Raw genomic sequence first — 17,756 nt, 5'->3', positions numbered from 1 at the left:
AGATGCCTCCTCTTTTAGTCTGTTTTGTGATGCTGTAACAGAATACTGCAGACTGGGTAATTATAATGAACAGAAATTGTTTCGGCTCATGGTTCTGGAGGCTGGGAAGCCCAGTATCAAGGCACCAGCGTCTGACAAGGGTCATCCCATTGTGGAAAGTGGGAGGACAAGAGTAAGCAAGAGAGAGTCAAACTTGCTTTTAAAACAAACTCACTCCTTTTTTTTTTTTTTTTTTTTTGAGACGGAGTCTTTCTCTGTTGCCCAGGCTGGAGTGCAGTGGCACGATCTCGGCTCACTGCAACCTCTGCCTCCTGGGTTCAAATGATTCTCCTGCCTCAGCCTCTTGAGTAGCTGAGATTACAGGCATATGCCACCATGCCCAGCTAATTTTTGTATTTTTAGTAGAGGTGGGGTTTCACCATGTTGGCCAAGCTGGTCTTGAACTCCTGACCTTGTGATCCGCCCACCTTGGCCTCCCAAAGTGCTGGAATTGTAGGCGTGAGCCACCACATCCGGCCAACAGACTCACTCTTAAAATAACCCACTCCCAAGATCACATTAGTCCATTCATGGACATGGAGCCCTCATGATCTAATTACCTCTTATTAGGCCTCACCTCCCAACACTTGCTGCATTGGGGATTAAGTTTCTGTATCAGTCCATTTTCATACTGCTATGAAGAAATACCTGTGACAGGTTCATTTATAAAGAAAAAGAAGTTTAATGGACTCACAGTTCCACATGGCTGGGGAGGCTTCACAATCATGGCAGAAGGTGAAGGAGGAACAAAGGCATGTCTTACATGGCATCAGGCAAGAGTGCGTGTGCAGGGAAAATGCCCTTTATAAAACCGCTGGATCTCATGAGACTTACTCATCACAAGAGCTGCATGGGAAAGACCCACCCCCATAATTCAGTTACCTCCCACCAGGTCGTTCCTACAACACGTGGGGATTATGGGAGCTACAAATCAAGATGAGATTTGGACACAGCCAAACCATACCAGTTTCCAGTGTATGAATTTTGGGGGATACATTTAAATCAGAGGACTTCTTCAAATGCCTCTCTGAGTACTGTTCTAATCTTTCACATCCAGCCTGGCCTTCATTTTTATGTAGTTGTGTGTGCCGATTTTGCATGTGCTTGTATCAGCAATTCCCTTTGGAAGGTCTAGGGAGCCTTGCTTGTCTATGGTAAATCATTGGTTGGTTTTAATGGTTTAAATAGTCTTAGTTGGCTCATCCTATGGAACTACACATATATTCCTTTGATCCTAGTACTGGTCTCTGGGCTTAATGTACATTGGTTTAAAAATAGATTAATGAAATGACTCAAATTTGGGTGTTTTCAATACCGTCCCTTAGTCCTGAGAAGAGGACTGTTTAAGAGCAAGGTGTGAGTTCAGAAATTCCATTTTTCATTTTCTGATTCTATTTCTCTCCCCCATTTCCACCCTTTAATAGCTTCCACCCTCCCCATCTTTGGAAGTTGTCCCAGAAGCAGCCCGAAAGAATCCAGGAGAGGAAGTCACAGAAACTGCAGGTGAGGGGTCAGAATCCGTCATTAAGGAAGAAACAGAAGAGAACAGTCACTGTAATACTAACACAGAGATGCAGCAGATTCTCACACGGGTTCGGCAGAACTTTGGTAAAATCAACGTGGTGCCTCAGTTTTCTGGGGATGACCTGGTTCCTGTGGAGGTGTCAGATCTTGAGGAAGAGCTTGAGAGCTTTTCTGATGAAGAGGAGGAGGAACAGGAGCAACAAAGAGATGATGTAGAAGAGTCTTCCTCGGAGCCTGAGGAGGAACATGTAGGAAACGACACCAAAGCCGTTATTAAAGCCCTGGATGAGAAGATTGCCAAATATCAGAAGTTTCTAGACAAAGCCAAAGCCAAAAAGTTTTCAGCAGTCAGGTAATATTTTCATCTTCTCACAAATTGCAGATTATTCGTTCCTTTCCCGAAAATTTGCTATGAGTACCAGAGCCATATTTTTACCTGGGGTTATTGCCATTTGTTTGTTTGATTAGGTTTTTTGTTTGTTTGTTTTTTGAGACGGGGTCTCGCTTTGTTGCCTAGACTGGCCTCACTCTCCTGGTCTCAAGCAGTCCTCTCATCTCAGCCTCCTAAGTAGCTGGGACTACACGTGTGCACCACCACATTTGGCTGTTATTGCCACTTTTAAAAAGTGAGCTGTAAATTTTGTAAAATTCAGCTGCCTGCAGTATGAGAAGCTTTAGAAACACCCAGGGAGGTACAAATATGTTGGATGTTGACTTCTTCCACTGGTGATAACTACATGGATAGGAGTGGGGTTTCTTGAGTCTGTGAGTTTGTCGCAGGTCTCCAGGTCAGCATGTGATTCGGGGGAGTGAGAGGAGGAATGTTACTTTGCTTTTCTGTTTCAGAATATCCAAGGGACTGAGTGAAAAGATATTTGCAAAACCTGAAGAACAAAGAAAAACGCTGGAAGAACATGTAGATGATACAGGTGAAGATAAATTATTTCAACCATTTAGATATAATTTGCATCTTTAGAGTTTTGAGAAACCTAAGTTCAGTCTCCAAATTATCTCAGTCATCCACATAAATGTTTGTCATATCTGGCAGATTACTTTAAATTTACATACTGTTATGCAAATTGAATTATCCACTTTTCATTCTGCACATTTTTTAGGATTAAATTGGCAATTCAGGAAACTTCCTGGAAAGCGTTCATTATTAACCTTAGAATCCAAGGGTGGGTCCACAGACAAAGAAGGGGGCGTGTTTCCTGCATTTATCCTTTCCTCCATTTGACTATCAGCTTCCACATTGAGAGCGTGGCTCAGGGCATCCTGACCTGGCGGCCTCCCCTTGGCCTGCTTTACTCACCACTCTGCTCACCTGCTCTGTCCACACTGGGTGACCTCCTTCCGATACATCAAGCTTGTTCCCACCATTGGGTTTATAGACAAATTTTCAGTAGAAAATTCCTGTTTGTGTATCGTTTGTATCCAGCACCTTCCAAAAAGGGAAAGAAGCGGAAGGCACAAAGGGAAGAGGAACAGGAACATTCAAATAAAGCTCCCAGGGCGCTTACATCAAAAGAAGTAAGTGTTGTAGGTCTTAAGTGTGGCCCAAGTAGAGTAAATAGAACCCCAGTTGTCAAGTCCCACTGAAACAAATGGTCTAGAGCTGAATCCCAAGAACCCCAGTCCTCGTTGACCTAGTTGAGGTCAGATAAATAGGGTCAGGGCTGGCCTGGTGGATGAAGGTCCTTGCGTCCATGTCATATGTTTTAGGAGTTTCTAATCAACATCTCCACACCAGTGGACTATCCTCTAGAGGAGTCAGTTTCTAGTCCCAAGGGAAATGACCCGATGAGCAGATCTGTTTTGGGCAGATCACTGACCTCTGTGAAGGACAGCTTTGGAGCTGAGCTGTTCAGAGCTGGAGTGGGCCTTCTGGGGAGGGGAGTGGTTAGCAGCGCTCAGTCTTGCTGCAGGGGACTTGTCAGGAGTGATGCAGAACAGATTCTCGCATTGGATAAGGGTTGGATCACATGTGGATTTGTAACTTGGAGATTCGTAAGTCACAATGGAAGAGTAACCTTAGGTCTAAGGGGGAGCCCTCCCTCATTAGCACTGCTTCCAGTAGCTGTGGAAGCAGCACGGGAAATAGAACACAGAGATGAGAAGCAGAGACTCCTGTTTTGTGAATGACTTTCAGGGTTTTGTTTTTTTTTTCTTCATCTTTTCATCTTTTCTTGCCATTTTTTACAGCGGAGGCGAGCAGTACGGCAGCAACGCCCGAAAAAAGTTGGTGTGCGCTACTATGAAACACACAACGTGAAAAATAGGAACAGGAACAAAAAGAAGACCAATGACTCAGAGGGACAGAAACACAAACGCAAAAAATTCAGACAAAAGCAGTAATGTTTAAAAGGTTTTTATTAAATTATACAAAAACATGCAATTAGAAATTGTGTTTTCTTCCTGCCCCATTGGCATTTCTAAGGCCATAATGCATTTGTTCTGAGGTTTGACAGTTGAAGCCCTTCACCAGTGCTAGGGAAATAAAGCCTCCTCACCCTTAAGTATTTCAGTGATAAGAGTCTGAAAGTATAGCACTTCAGGTAGACTGTGGATGAACTAAGAGATTCATCCACAGTCACCCTGTCATATAAATGTCTGACAGAAATAGGGGACGAGGTCTACAAAATGGAAAGGGTGATATTTCTTTTTTATTGGTAATGAGTGATTTGGAATAGAAGCATACTGAACTGCAAATTTCAAGGACGTTAGTGTACATAGCCTGGGCTTTGAGATACAAGAAGGCTGGGTGCGGAAGAAATAGGAGAAAGCTACAGTAATTTCTGCCTCAATGAGTCTGTGAAGTGGACCCACTTACGACACATACATTCCTGTCTTAGAGTCCTGGAACCAGCAGATCTTGTGGAAAGAGTTCTTTCCCATGGAAATGACAACACAGGCAGGTCATTTGAGTGGAGGCTTAAAATTCCTCAGGATACTGGATCAGGGTAAAAGCTGCCCCTTAGATTCCAGATGAGAATGTGTACGGTGTGTTCAGCTTGGGGAACACAGCTTTTCTGGGGGAACAACAGTGCTTCCATTGTGAGCCTTGAAGCTCACTGGACCCAAGACAGATGGCAGATGGAAGCTCTGCTAAGGAGAGTCCCTTCTCACACCTCTTTCCGGGGAAGCTGACCATGTTAGTGCCTTTTAGGTCATATTACTTGTGCAGCCTAACTGAAGGATGGAAGTTCTCCAGCTTACCACCCTAGCCCATCCTACCTTGCCCTGAACTAAAGATTTATGTCACTCATTCAGTCTTCTGGGTCTACAAAACCAGGAGAGTGGAAGAGAAATACTAAAATGCAGTTGTCTAGCAGCCATACTCCAATCATTAGTCATTAGACCTGCATTTGGTTACCTCTTCAGTTGTTAATTAACATCACTACTTAGGGGAGTGCAGAGTCAGGGCTTGATTTTCTGCAGGATAAGGGGAAGAGATCGGTGCTGGGGGAAGAGCTGAGTTGCAGACAACTCACAAAGGCCACTGTGACTAGTATTCCTTTCTGGCAAACATTTACTTTCTCCAAAGCCATAGGTTTGACCCTGCCATCGTTTCCTAACGTAGGCAGTCTGAAACCGAGGAGGAAGGGGTCCAGTTGACTGGCAAGTGTGGATAATACATTAGAAAACCAAAGCTCCAAAATGAGTTAGAAATGCATTCGAGCAGGGATAAGAAGACATTAAATAAGGAAGGCCAGAGGCCCAAGAAGCCCAAGTTAGTTAAGGTAGAAGATGAATTATGAACTAAAAGTTTGAGGAGCAGAGAAGCAGATTCATTTGGCCAGAAGTAAGTATTGGTATAGAGTGATGACGAGATAGCAGTTACTTTCTTAGAATTTGAGCTGGCAGATCCCAAGGCTGACTAGTAAACCACACACTTAGATTAACAGGGCCACACCATCTTCCATTGCCCAGCCAGGAGCCTAGCTGGCAGACCTTAGGTGTTTCATGACATTGGAGCAATAGTGTGACTTCTGACAAATACCTAGGTGGTGGTTAGGGGAGGGTATAGCTTGCTCACTCAGGAAACGCTTTTTATTACAAAGGGCTTATGATGATTTTATTGGCTGCCAGAAGAACATAGTAAATAATCCCAAGTGTCTTGTTGGAAATTATCATGTGGAAATTATCACTTCTTTGGTGCAATAATGCCTTCCAGTTGGGCCTGAAAAACAAAAACAAACTCCATTAATACTTGAACCTTGCAGCCTGATACAAATAGCTAAGAGGTGATAAAAGTCTCTGGGAAGAATAATCCAAATGCTGTCACTCCAAGTGTTCTTTTTCCCCTTGATCCCCAAATCCATATTTTCTAGATTAGCTAATTTCTGGCTTGGCATACAAGCCAGAGTCTGAGTACATGAGGAGATGCCAGACCTGTCTGGTTTCCACACAATGGCTCTGGATATGATATAAAGCATTGACAAGGATATTGAATGCATTGTTGTAAGGGCTTTTCATGGCTCAGATTTCAGGCCAGAATATGTCTGCTAAGTTAAATATTTGGCTCTCTGGCTGGGCACAGTGGCTTATGCCTGTAATCCCAGCACTTTGGGAGGCTGAGGCGGGCGGATCACGAAGTCAGGAGATTGAGACCATCCTGGCTAACACGGTGAAACCCCATCTCTACTAAAAATAAAAAACTTAGCCGGGCGTGGTGGCAGGCGTCTGTAGTCCCAGCTACTCCAGAGGCTGAGGCAGGAGAATAGCATGAATCCGGGAGGAGGTGCTTGCAGTGAGCGGAGATCACACCACTGCACTCCAGCCTGGGTGACAGAGTGAGACTCCATCTCAAAAAAAAAAAAAAAAAAAAAAAAAATTGGCTCTCTTGTTTAAGATCCTGGGAGTTCTGCTGGGACCAGAGGTTTGGGAAACAGCAAATTTTCAGCCACTGAAACAACTTGACATCCAATTAGAGAAATGTTGCCAGTGAATACAGAGCTGTCCCTTTTTTTGGGGGGGTGCAGGTGGGGAATGGAGTTCTGCTCTTGTCACCCAGGCTAGAGCGTGATGGTATGATCTCGGTTCACTACAACCTCTGCCTCCCGGGTTCAAGTGATTCTCCTGCCTCAGCCTCCTGAGTAGCTGGGATTATAGGCGCACATCACCAAGTCCAGCTACTTTTTGTATTTGTAGTAGAAATGGGGTTTCACCATGTTGGCCAGGCTGGTCTCAAACTCCTGACCTCAGGTGATTCACCCACCTCGGCCTCCTGAAGTGCTGGGATTACACGTGTGAGCCACCGCACCCCGCCAGAGCTATCCCTCTTTGCATAAAGCTTAAGACACTTGGGAGTTATTTACTATGTTCCTCTGGCAGCCAAAATAATAATACTGGACAGATCTGTAGGTAGGTCTAGCCTAGGGACAGCAAAGCTGCTTTATTTGCAATTGCAGTTTTGAGCCAATAAAAACAGCTCACTTCCTGTGTTACACGCCTGTAATTCCAGCACTCTGGGAGGCCAAGGTGGGCGGATCACATGAGATCAGGAGTTCATGACCGGCCTGGCCAACATGGTGAAACCCTATCTCTATTCAAAATACAGAAATTTGCTGGGCGTGCTGGCATATGTCTGTAATCCCAACTACTTGGGAGGCTGAGGTAGGAGAATGCTTGAACATGGGAGGTGGAGGTTGCAGTGAGCCGAGATTGCACTCCAGCCTGGGCAACGAGAGCGAAGCTATGTCTCAAAAAAAAAAAAAAAAAGGCTGGACGCGGTGGCTCATACCTATAATCCCAGCACTCTGGGAGGCTGAGGCAGGTGGACCACCTGAGGTCAGGTGTTCGAGACCAGCCTGGCCAACATGGTGAAACCCCCATCTCTACCAAAAATACAAAAAATTAGTCGGGCATGGTGGTGGGCACCTATAATCCCAGCTACTCGGAAGGCTGAGGCAGGAGAATCGCTTCAACCCGGGAGGCAGAGGTTGCAATGAGTCGAGATCATGCCATTGCACTCCAGCCTGGGCAACAAGAGCAAAACTCTGTCTCAAAAAAAAAAAAAAAAAAAAAATTTAAAATGCCCACTTCTAAAGAATCTTTCACCCTGGAGATTGCAAGATTGCTTTTAAATGTTAGAAATATGCTAAGGTATTTGGTTTGCTCTTGTTGCTAATCCAGGAAGAACTGGGGAACTCAGGCTTGTGAAAAAGGAATATGGCAGTTAAGGAAAGCAGCCTCAGAGTCTGCTAAGGAAACAGATTCATCTATGGCTGTGAAAGTTTCTTGCTTTTCTTTTTGTTTAACTTTTCAGCAACAAGAAAAGTTCCAGTAGTGGTTAATAGAAAGCCTTCTTTATTGCAAATGGCCAGTCCTGCTGGTGTGTAGACCTAACAAGCCTGCCAATGTCAAGACTGTAAGGTTTCTATCTGAGTCTAGGGAAGAAAGGGAGATCCATCCAGGGTCCTTTGGCCAGGGCCATGGGAAAAAGCCACTAAATGTCAGTAGGCTATCTGTCCAGAACAGTGATGCTCAAACTTTTGCAAACATTAGAATCACCTGAGACCTTGTTAAAGCACATTGCTGAACCCCAACCTCAAATTTTCTGATTCGGTAGATCTGGGGTGGGTCCAATAATTTGTCTTGCTTAGTTTGCCAGGTGAGGACGATGCTGGTCTGGGGCCTACCTTTTGAGAACCTTTGGACCAAACAGCGGGGAGGTGCAGTGCCTGTAGCATGGCCTCCTGCCCAGCTGTGTCCAGCAGCCCCCTCCCTCCCGTGACCTCAGCCGGATAAAAGACCACTGCTGGCACTGGGCTTCGAGGAAGAGCACCTACGCCTGGGTTCCCCGACCACATTCCGGGGGAAGGTTTCTGATTTGAAATGGTTCTTCTTCTCAAAGGGCCCTGCTGCCCACTGGTTCTGACTTCTTCCCTGGTTATGCCCTGAAACAGTGCCTCAGAGGAGACAGCCATGGGACAGCACTACCACGCAAGCCAGCTGGAGCCCCGCTCTCCCCCAGGAAGGCTCCAACATACCAGCTTCCAGGGGAACGGAGTTTCACTTTTTGCCATATCCACCTCTTCCTTGAGGATGGGCAACTTTTTTCCAGGGAGAAGAATCCTCCACTAGAGAGCCAGGCTGAGGCGCCTCAGAGATTTGGAGTTGAGAGTAGAGACCCCCTCTGGAGCCCTCCCCTTCTCCCACCACCAAAGTCAGCTTCCTTTATTCTTTGGCAGTGCATGTGGACAAACAGTTAAAAGCCATGGAAAAGGAACCGAATGCCTGGCCCGTGGGGCTGGGTCTTGGGGCGGTGGGCACCTCCACCCCAGCCTGTGTGTTGATTACCTTCAGCTGCTGATTCGTCCGCTTTAGGAACTGAATCTCCTCATTGTGCTTCTTCTCCTCCACCTGCCGCCTCTCGCTCTCCCGCTTCTCGGTGGCTTCACATTTTGCCTTCTGCTCGTTCACTTGCCTCTCCAGGTCTCTCTTTTCCGTCTCCAATTCTGCAATCTGAGGAGAGAATGACCAGTCATCCTGGGATGTTGCCAGGTGAATGGAATGGTGTGAGCCTGGGTGGAAGGGACATGGGACATAAGACATTGCCAGGGTATATACTGCCACCCAGTGGGAGGTCAGTGCCTGGCATGGAGCGTCCACAGCGGAGACAACTCTGCCAAGACCACCAGGCTGGCCATCATACTCAACCAGGGGTCCCTCACTGAGGTGATGCAGGTCCAAGTGTCGTGACTGTCAGGAGAGCACCTTAGGAGGCCAGAATGTAGTGCTGGAATGACAAGCACATGGCCCTGCGGTTTACAGAAGAGACGGGGCCAAGGGTCACGGTAAACCCCACTCACTTTCCTCTCCATGTCTGACTTCCCCTGCTCAGCCTGCAGTGCCTTCCTCATGCCAAACGCCACGCTGCTCTCGTACAGGGTCTGGTAGGCAGCGATGGTCATGCGGATCTCGTCCCGGACTCGCAGCAGCAGCAGCCCCCTCTCCGCACAGTTGATGGTGACCTCCCGGATCAACTCATCTTCCAATGCACACACACCATGAGATCAGACAGGGCGTGGGGAGGGGGCTTGCACTGTGTCTACTGCAAACACCCTTCCTCTTGGGAAGGACATTAGGGTGTTCTCGCTTGGAGACAAAGTACAAAGCCTCAGAGAAGGGCCTCAGGGAGGCTGCCCTCAGTGGCCCAAAGAGCCTTGCCATGCAGTGACTCCTCTGAACTTGGCACTTGTGAGTAGCACAGAGTCAGCAAACCTGGGTCGTCCAGGGCAAAGGAAACAAGAGGCTCTGGTTTGTTTGCAGCACTGGGTCCCCTCCCTTCTGGCCTTTGGTAAAAACTGGTTACTATTCGAAAAAACCTGACTTCTTCTGTTTAAAGATGGCAGCTGTTTTAAAGCAGCTGGGACATCCTGTGTGCCCCCTTGGCTGCACTGGTTTGAGGCTGGAAATGGCAATGTCTAGAGCTTGCCCACCTATCTCCCCATAAATGCTGACCTGGAGGGCGAAGCGTAACAACACACGGATAGGGAAGCCTGCTAAACCCTGCAGCTGCCTGAGGGTTTGAAGGTGATTTGCAGATTGGCACCCATAAGAGCCAGTGAGACTGGGCCGGGGGACAGCCATTTGACACCAGCACTCAAGGAGGTGCATCTTAAATCTCTCGTGTCTGTCGGTTAACAACAAATCACAATATTTTTCTGGACCAAGGGCCAAATATTCGTGGATGGATGGATGTAAATACTGAACATTAATCTTTCTGACTAAAAAATTAGCACATGCTTATTACAGAAATCTTTGGAAAACCAGATGGAAGTTCTCGTTTTACTCCAAACATCTGCTAAGGGGGTGAGGAACTCAAGTTGCCAAGAATACAGTGGCTGGCAGCTGGAGGACTTGTAGAAGAGGTGGGGCTGGTGTAGGGAAAAGAAAGAGAGATCAGACTGTTACTGTGTCTATGTAGAAAAGAAAAACATAAGAAACTCCATTTTGACCTGTACCCTGAACAATTGCTTTGTCCTGAGATGCTGCTGATCTGTAACTTTGCCCCAACCTTGAGCTCACAGAAACATGTGTTGTATGGAATCAAGGTTTAAGGGATGTAGGGCTGTGTAGGATATGCCTTGTTAATGAAATGTTTACAGGCAGTATGCTTGGTAAAAGTCATCGCCATTCTCCATTCTTGATAAATCAGGGGCACAATGCACTGCGGAAAGCTGTGCAGGGAGTTCCAGGGCAGGGACCTCTGCCCTGGAAAGCCAGATGTTGTCCAAGGTTTCTCCCCATGTGATAGCCTGAAATACGGCCTCATGGGATGGGAAAGACCTGACTGTCCCTCAACCCCACACCCGTGAAGGGTCTGTGCTGAGGAGGATTAGTAAAAGAGGAAGGCCTCTTGCCGTTAAGACAAAAGCCTCTGTCTCCTGCCTGCCCCTGGGAACTGAATGTCTCAGTATAAAACCCGATTGTACATTTGTTCTATTCTGAGATAGGAGAAAAATCGCCCTGTGGTGGGAGGCGAGACATGTTGGCCGCAACACTGATCTGTTACTCTTTACTCCACTGAGATGTTTGGGTGGAGAGAAGCAAAAATCTCACCTACATGCACATCCAGGCATAGTACCTTCCCTTGAACTTATTTGTGACACAGATTCCTTTGCTCACATGTTTTCTTGCTGGCCTTCTCCCCACTATCACCCTGCTCTCCTGCCGCGTTCCTCTTGCTGAGATAGTGAACATAGTAATCAAGGAAACTCAGAGACCGGTGCCGGTGCGGGTCCTCCGTATGCTGAGCACTGGTCCCCTGGGCCCACTTTTCTTTCTCTATACTTTGTCTCAGTGTCTTATTTCTTTTCTCAGTCTCTTGTCCTGCCTGACGAGAGATACCCACAGGTGTGGAGAGGCTGACCCCCTTCAGCTGGGAAGGGGAAGAGGGCAGTTAGCTGTTGCTGGGTGGGTCAGGCAGGGGGAGAAAAGGGGATTCCAGTATGAGATGGGCTCCAGCTGTAGGGTGCTCAGGCTTGGATCTGTGCTGAAGGTGAAGGGAAGGGAGCAGTAGGGTGTGTAGTGTCCACCCCTCACCTGGCTCACTCACCAAAACACTGTGAGTAGAGTTCCCTGCGGACAGGGCAGATGCCTGTTTCCCTGGCCTGCCGCTGCTGCAGCTTTAAGTCTAACTGCTCCTGGAGGTGCACCACGTCCATCCTGGTGCTAGGGGTGCTGGACACCTGCTGGATCCATAGCTGCGTGTCTTCCACCCACTCCCTGTGGCAGACACAGCGAGACTGAGCAAAACCCATTGACTCGAGGGTCCCCAGCACATGAGCAGAGAGGGCCCTTTGAGCCCTCTGCCTGAGCAGCAGTGAGGGGCAGCTTTGCCACCAACCCAGAATCCTCCATCCCTTGGGATGTGAGGTTCCAAAGCCACACCCGCTATGCTGCCTCCGTGGGGACCTCGGGAATGGGTAGGTAGTGGACAATTTCCACCACGGCAACGGGCCTCTGTGAAATCGTTCCCCACCATTTCAGATCTTACCCTCCTAACATGCTGAAGACCGATTTATGGTGGTTGCTTGATCTGAACAGTAGGAACTACCCACCAACTTATGGGGTGGGAAACACAGGACATCATGAACCTTGTGTGAGTGAGAAAGAGGCAGATGTGTGTATCAGGGGTGGGGAGGTTCGTGAAGGTGTGTGCCTGCATAGGCCCCCACAATGAACCTTGTGGCAGAGATGGCCAGGTTGTGGAATCACATGGAGGAAGTCTGAAGGCAAAACTGCCATGGGGGAGAGGATTTCTGCATCATTGGTGGGAGGGAATCAACTGAAAAGTGACCCCCATCCTTTGACCTCCACCTCAGAGGAGATGACAGTCTGTCTTTCACTGTTTTCCCTTTTCCTCATAGCCTTACAAACTGTGCTGTCAACTTATTACATAAAAATAGATGAAAAGGCATGTTGCTGCAGAAGAAAAAAGCAAGAAGAGGAGATCATGTTGGGCAGGGGTGCTGTGCTATAGCGAATTCTCAAGGAGAGCCTCCTGGAAGAAATGACATCTGAGAAAAACCTGAGTGAAGAAATGAAAGGAACCAGGAGAATATCAAGGGAAGAACATCTTTGGCAGTGAAAACACCAGCTGTCAGGGCCCTGTGATGGGAGAGTGAATGAGGCATTTCAGAAATAGCAAGTGAGGGCCGGGCGCGGTGGCTCACGCCTGTAATCCCAGCACTTTGGGAGGCCGAGGTGGTCAGATCACGAGGTCAGGAGATCAAGACCATCCTGGCTAACACGGTGAAACCCCGTCGCTACTAAAAATACAAAAAACTAGCCGGGCGTGGTGGCGGGCACCTGTAGTCCCAACTACTCGAGAGGCTGAGGCAGGAGAATGGCGTGAACCCAGGAGGCGGAGCTTGCAGTGAGCCGAGATTGCGCCACTGCACTCCAGCCTGGGCAACAGAGTGAGACTCCGATTTAAAAAAAAAAAGAAGAAAAGAAATAGCAAGTGAGGGCCCTGTGGATTCAGCACAGTGAACAGTGAACAAGAAACAGAGTAACAGGAGATAAGGTCAGGGATATATCATAGGCTAGATCATGCCACATCTTCCAGGCCATTGTAAGGACTTTTGATTTTAGTCTGAGATGGGAAGCCACGAAAGAGTTTTGGGCAGAGACTGGCATGATCTGACTTATGACTTAGGGGCTGTATGGAGGATAGCTATTAGGAGCAGAGTGGAAGCAGTGTTTTCAGACAGGAGACCATTGCAGCAGTGCGAGTGGCCACCAGTGACGAGAAGCAAGATGATGGAAGCAGAGGTGGTGAAAAGTGGTTGGATTTGGGAAAGAATTTGAAGGTGGAGCCAAAAGAATGTGACGAAGGATAGGACACATGCTGTGAGAGTGACCAAAAGGAATGAAAGGTGGTTTGAGTCCCTAGTAAAAAGTTCTCAGAAGACGGGGGAAGAGCAGACTGGGGGAGGAAGAAATTGCGATTTAGTTTGAATACGTTGAGTTTGAGATGTCTATTAGATAGCTTCATGAAGATAATGAGGAAGTAGAAGACTACAGGGGCCTGGAGTTTAGTGGAGAGGACAGGGCTGGAAATACACATTTAGGAGCCATCGGCACATAGATGGTATCTAAAGTCATGAGATTGGGTGACAGCATGCAGGAAACAAGCGTAGATTGAGAAGAGGTCTCCCACCAGCCTGCCAGGATCCAGCCATATGTAAGTTCTAGGAGCTCTGTGATACTGGGAGAAAACCCCAGCCAGGAACGGAGGCAGAGTGCCTCCTCCCACACTCCCAAAATCCACGATGCAAAAGCCTAGGCCTTCTCCCAGCCACTGCTCCTACTTTCTTACCTTGGGGGTAGTATGGCATTCAAGATTTCTTCTGCTTGCTTTGTAGGATCTGGGACACAGGGAGCTGAGGGGAGCTTGGTCTTGGGTAGCTGTGGGGCTGAACCTGAAGGTCCAGGCTGCTGGGGGCTGACTTTCAGTAGCCGAGCCTGAGATGAAGGCACAGGTGAGGGCAGGAAATGGTTCAGGAGCTCAGCTCCACACATTCCCAACCTGTAGATTGCCCCAGGTCTTCCGCACAGTCCTCCCCTCTTCCTAGCCTACTTTGGGTCGGTCTTCTCAGCAGAAATTATGTCACAGAGCTGAAGGAGGCCATGAAGTCTGGTCCCAACTCAATGCTTGAACAAGTGTTTCTGGCACATGTGCTCAGGCATGTGCTTTCACACCTCTGGTGACGGGGAAATCACTACCTCATCTATTCTTGGATCCGGGTACCATGAAGAAGAGTGAGCCCCATCCATCTCCCTGTGACCTCCTTTCCCATCCTAAATCTGCCCTCTGGGGTCACACCCAACATCTGGGCTTCCTATACAATCCTCTCACCCTCCTTCTCCGACTTCCCAATTCCCTTTACTCCCAGTCGCTGCAATCCCTGTCCCTTGAGATTGCTGACCCTCAGTGCGGGAACGTGTCTTTCCCCATCGGAGTTTCGAGGCTTTGTCCTCTGAGGCCTCGTCCTTACCTTGGGGCTCCGTTTCTCCGTGTTCCGGCTCACCAGTACAGGGGTGTCGTACTTGAGCAAAGAATCTGCGGGGGGAATCATGGCGGCGGCGAGAGTAGCAGCCCAGCAGCTGCCCCGTCCAGTGTGGGCCTTGTTTGCCGTCACCATGGAAACCGCCCCTCACTCCCGCCCCCGCGCTTCTTGGCCTGGGCGGAGCTTCGAAGTGGGGCGGGGCCAACAACCGGCGAGTTTCATTCTGTGGCTCCTGGGCGGAAACCTCTTGTTCCTGGCTTCTTAGGCCTTCTGCTCACTGGTTCGTCCCTGTACTCTTGGAAGCAAGGAAAACGGCGGTTCGAGTCCCTGCGCTGCGTCTGGCTCGCGATTTGAATGAAGTGGGCAGATCACCTTTGCCGTGCCCCAATTTTGTCACCTGAAAAACAGGAGTCATCTCCTGACTCCTCATGAAGGATTAAGGGACAATTCCCCGAGGAAGTCATCTGGAGTTCCTAGGGTTTTTGAAGGGTTTTGTTGTTGTTGTTGTTCCCAAAATGTGTTTATTGAGATTGTTTCCCACTCATCTTGATTCAGGGTGCTTTTAGTGCTGCTTCCTCCTGAAGGAACATCCTTCTGTATGCCTTACTTTTCCTCCCGTAGGCTGGCAGAGGACAGTGGAGCAGCCAACACACAAAACTGCCGTTTGTGCATGGCTAAAGACTGGTGATTTTATAGCATCCTGGGCATTTCACATCCATGAAGTAGGAATTGGGGCTCCGCACCAGGCGTTTCTTCTTGTGTTTCCTCTTCTCTTCGGGGGAGGGATGAAGGAGATCCTTTGCAAGAGGCATGTTCTCGTGGGTAGGTCGTTACTGCCAGAAAGGGCTTGTTTTGTTTTTTAAATTGAGATGGAGTCTCGCTCTGTTGCCCAGGTTGAAGTGCAGTGGAGTGATCTTGGCTCACTGCAACCTCCACCTCCCAGATTCAAACGATTCTCCTGCTTCAGCCTCCTGAGTAGCTGGGATTACAGGTGCCTGCCACCACATCTGGCTAATTTTTGTATTTTTAGTAGAGACGGGGTTTCACCATGTTGGCCAGGCTGGTCTCGAACTCCTGACCTCGTCATCTGCCTGCCTCGGTCTCCCAAAGTGCTGGAATTACAGGCGTGAGCCACCGCGCGTGGCCTGAAGTATTTTTCTAATTAAATGGAGAAATGACAATGTAGGAGCCAATGGGAAACTTCCCCTTTGCCCCCTGAGCAGTCGCTCAAAAATCAATTCACAACAGGCAGATTAATTGGAGAAAAAGCATACGAATGTATTTAAAGTGTATACACGGGGAGAATCACAGCGTGATTACCCACCCCGAAAGGGGTTCAGAAGCTTATATATATATCCTCCTGGTAAAACAGACTTATGAGGGTGGGAGAAGGAGGAATTCTGTTCAGGGATTACTAGGCAGAATGAATTAATAAGGGAACAGAGATACATTTGTAAATAGTTTTTTGTTGTTTTTTTGTTTTGGTTTGGTTTTTTTGAAGACAGGGTCTCACTCTGTAGCCCTGGCTGGAGTGCAGTGGTGCCATCACGGCTCACTGCAGCCTCCAACTCCTGGGCTCAAGTGATCCTCCTATCTCTGCTGGGACCACAGGCACGAGCCACCAGCCCCTGCAAAATTTAATTTTTGTAGAGACAGAGTCTTGCTATGTTGGGCAGGTTGGTCTGGAACTCCTGGCTTCAAGCGATTTTCCTGCCTTGGCCTCCCAAAGGGCCGGAATTACAGGCTGCAGCCTCCGTGTTCGGCTGTAAATAGCTACTTTTGACAGTATAAGGGTCTCTGGTCAGGTGTGATTACATTCTTGGGAGGAGAAGAAAGAAACAATTATTCCTTTTGGTAGTCTGTATCTTAGGCAGATAAAGACCTGCGCTTTGGGAGAGACGGTGGGCACCGGGAAGGAACATTGAGGCTTCTTCAGTTCGGTATGTCAGTGCGCCATATTTTGGGGTTTCGATTTCTGAGCCCCAACAGCATTGCAAAAAGTTCAAGAAATAGAAGAGGAAAAGCTAATGATTTGCCCACGGGTTATCATCTCTGATTGCATTTCCATTTCTTCCTCCCTTCTATTTCCAAATGTAAATGTAATTATGGTTTGCGCACAATTTTGTATCCTGCTTTGTCATTAACAAGTCAGGGTTTTTAAAGTTTGTAAATGGTTTACTAATGGCCACATAACACCCATTAATTTGGCTAACTTCCCTACTGCTGGGTATTTACATTGTTTCCACGTTTTGTAATTACTAATAATGTGGCAACAGTCTTGAGAGATTTGCTTTTTCCCAGTTTTTTTTTGTTATTGTTGTTTGTTTTTGAGACATCTCGCTCTGTCGCCCAGGCTGGAGTGCAGTGGTGCGATCCGCGCTCACTACAACCTGCGCCTCCCGGGTTCAAGCGATTATCTTGCCTCATTCTCCCGAGTAGCTGGGATTACAGGCGCGCGCCACCACACCTGGCTAATTTTTGTATTTTTATTTTTATTTTTATTTTTATTTTTATTTTATTTTATTTTTTTTTAGGTGGACAGGAAGTAGAATTTATTGGTGAATATTAAGAGGGGCAGCACAGTGGAAGCCCTCATGAGTGCAGGGCCTGCCACTTGTCCAGAGCGCCACGATTGGGAACGTACTTGACCCATCTGGGATGAACCGCTTCTCAGCCACCATGTCTTCAAATTCATTGGCATTGAACTTGGTGAAGCCCCACTTCTTTGAGATGTGGATCTTCTGGCAGCTGGGGAGCTTGAACTTGGCCCTGCACAGGGCCTCAATCACATGCTCCTTGTTCTGCAGCTTGGTGCGGATGGACATAACTTGGCCAATGTGAACCCTGGTCACAGTGCCCTGGGGCTTTCCAATGGCACCTCGCATGCCTGTTTGGAGCCTACACTGGGGTAGTGCAAGGTCAGAAACATGAACATCCATCTGAAAGGACTGTCTCCAAGGTCCTTTAGAGCAACCCATACAACAAACAGGCTGCATCGCTACCAGGGAAGCTGCTGTTTGCAGCCATTGCACACTGGGCCCCCATGAGGAAAGGAACTCAGTCGGCTTAATTGGCTGCAGGAATTTTTGTATTTTTAGTAGAGACGAGGTTTTGCCATGTTGGCCAGGCTGTTCTCGAACTCTTGACCTCAGGTGATCCGCCAGCCTCGGC

At 48.0% G+C, this 17,756-nt stretch overlaps 2 protein-coding genes, 1 non-coding gene and 2 pseudogenes across 4 annotated transcripts in view; 1 reads left to right on the top strand and 4 right to left on the bottom strand.

Moving 5' to 3' along the window:
- Positions 1–3,958, top strand: part of GNL2 (G protein nucleolar 2) — a 30,988-nt gene extending 27,030 nt beyond the window's left edge. Inside the window, exons 13-16 of the mRNA XM_003891612.5 lie at positions 1,464–1,915; positions 2,410–2,492; positions 3,002–3,093; positions 3,766–3,958. Coding sequence (XP_003891661.2) covers positions 1,464–1,915; positions 2,410–2,492; positions 3,002–3,093; positions 3,766–3,918 — 780 coding nt within the window. The 3' untranslated portion in view covers positions 3,919–3,958. The remainder of the gene's footprint in view (positions 1–1,463; positions 1,916–2,409; positions 2,493–3,001; positions 3,094–3,765) is intronic.
- On the bottom strand, positions 3,916–14,735 carry DNALI1 (dynein axonemal light intermediate chain 1). 2 transcript variants are annotated; one of them, XR_645983.3, is made up of 6 exons: positions 14,574–14,735; positions 13,895–14,040; positions 11,627–11,796; positions 9,382–9,556; positions 8,866–9,030; positions 3,916–5,743 (listed from the first exon to the last, which is right to left on the bottom strand). XR_645983.3 is itself a non-coding variant. In XM_003891613.4 (6 exons), the coding sequence occupies exons 1-6, from the start codon at positions 14,718–14,720 to the stop codon at positions 5,708–5,710; spliced, it is 843 nt and encodes a 280-aa protein (XP_003891662.1). In that variant the 5' UTR covers positions 14,721–14,733; the 3' UTR covers positions 3,916–5,707. The 2 variants fall into 2 exon arrangements, 1 of the variants encoding a protein (XP_003891662.1); XM_003891613.4 differs by having other exon boundaries at positions 9,378–9,556; positions 14,574–14,733.
- A 360-nt stretch (positions 14,736–15,095) lies between these two features.
- Positions 15,096–15,513, bottom strand: LOC108586428 (annotated as a pseudogene).
- A 1,578-nt stretch (positions 15,514–17,091) lies between these two features.
- On the bottom strand, positions 17,092–17,730 carry LOC101022363 (annotated as a pseudogene).
- LOC116272139 lies at positions 17,532–17,665 on the bottom strand. Its single transcript, XR_004180862.1, has one exon. It is a non-coding gene; the product is annotated as a small nucleolar RNA SNORA70 (small nucleolar RNA).
- Positions 17,731–17,756: the final 26 nt, after the last annotated feature.

The sequence above is a fragment of the Papio anubis genome, chromosome 1 (genome assembly GCF_008728515.1).
Source record: "Papio anubis isolate 15944 chromosome 1, Panubis1.0, whole genome shotgun sequence".
In the NCBI taxonomy this organism is placed as follows: domain Eukaryota; kingdom Metazoa; phylum Chordata; class Mammalia; order Primates; family Cercopithecidae; genus Papio; species Papio anubis.
This window is presented reverse-complemented; position numbering and strand designations above follow the sequence as displayed.

Excerpts from the sequence above, each read along its gene's own strand:
- DNALI1 (XM_003891613.4), bottom strand. The coding sequence starts at position 14,720 with ATGGTGACGGCAAACAAGGCCCACACTGGACGGGGCAGCTGCTGGGCT. Across the intron at positions 11,797-13,894 it reads AATGCCATACTACCCCCAAG|GGAGTGGGTGGAAGACACGC; the intron begins GTAAGAAAGTAG and ends TGTCTGCCACAG. Across the intron at positions 9,557-11,626 it reads ACTCTACTCACAGTGTTTTG|ATGAGTTGATCCGGGAGGTC; the intron begins GTGAGTGAGCCA and ends GTGCATTGGAAG.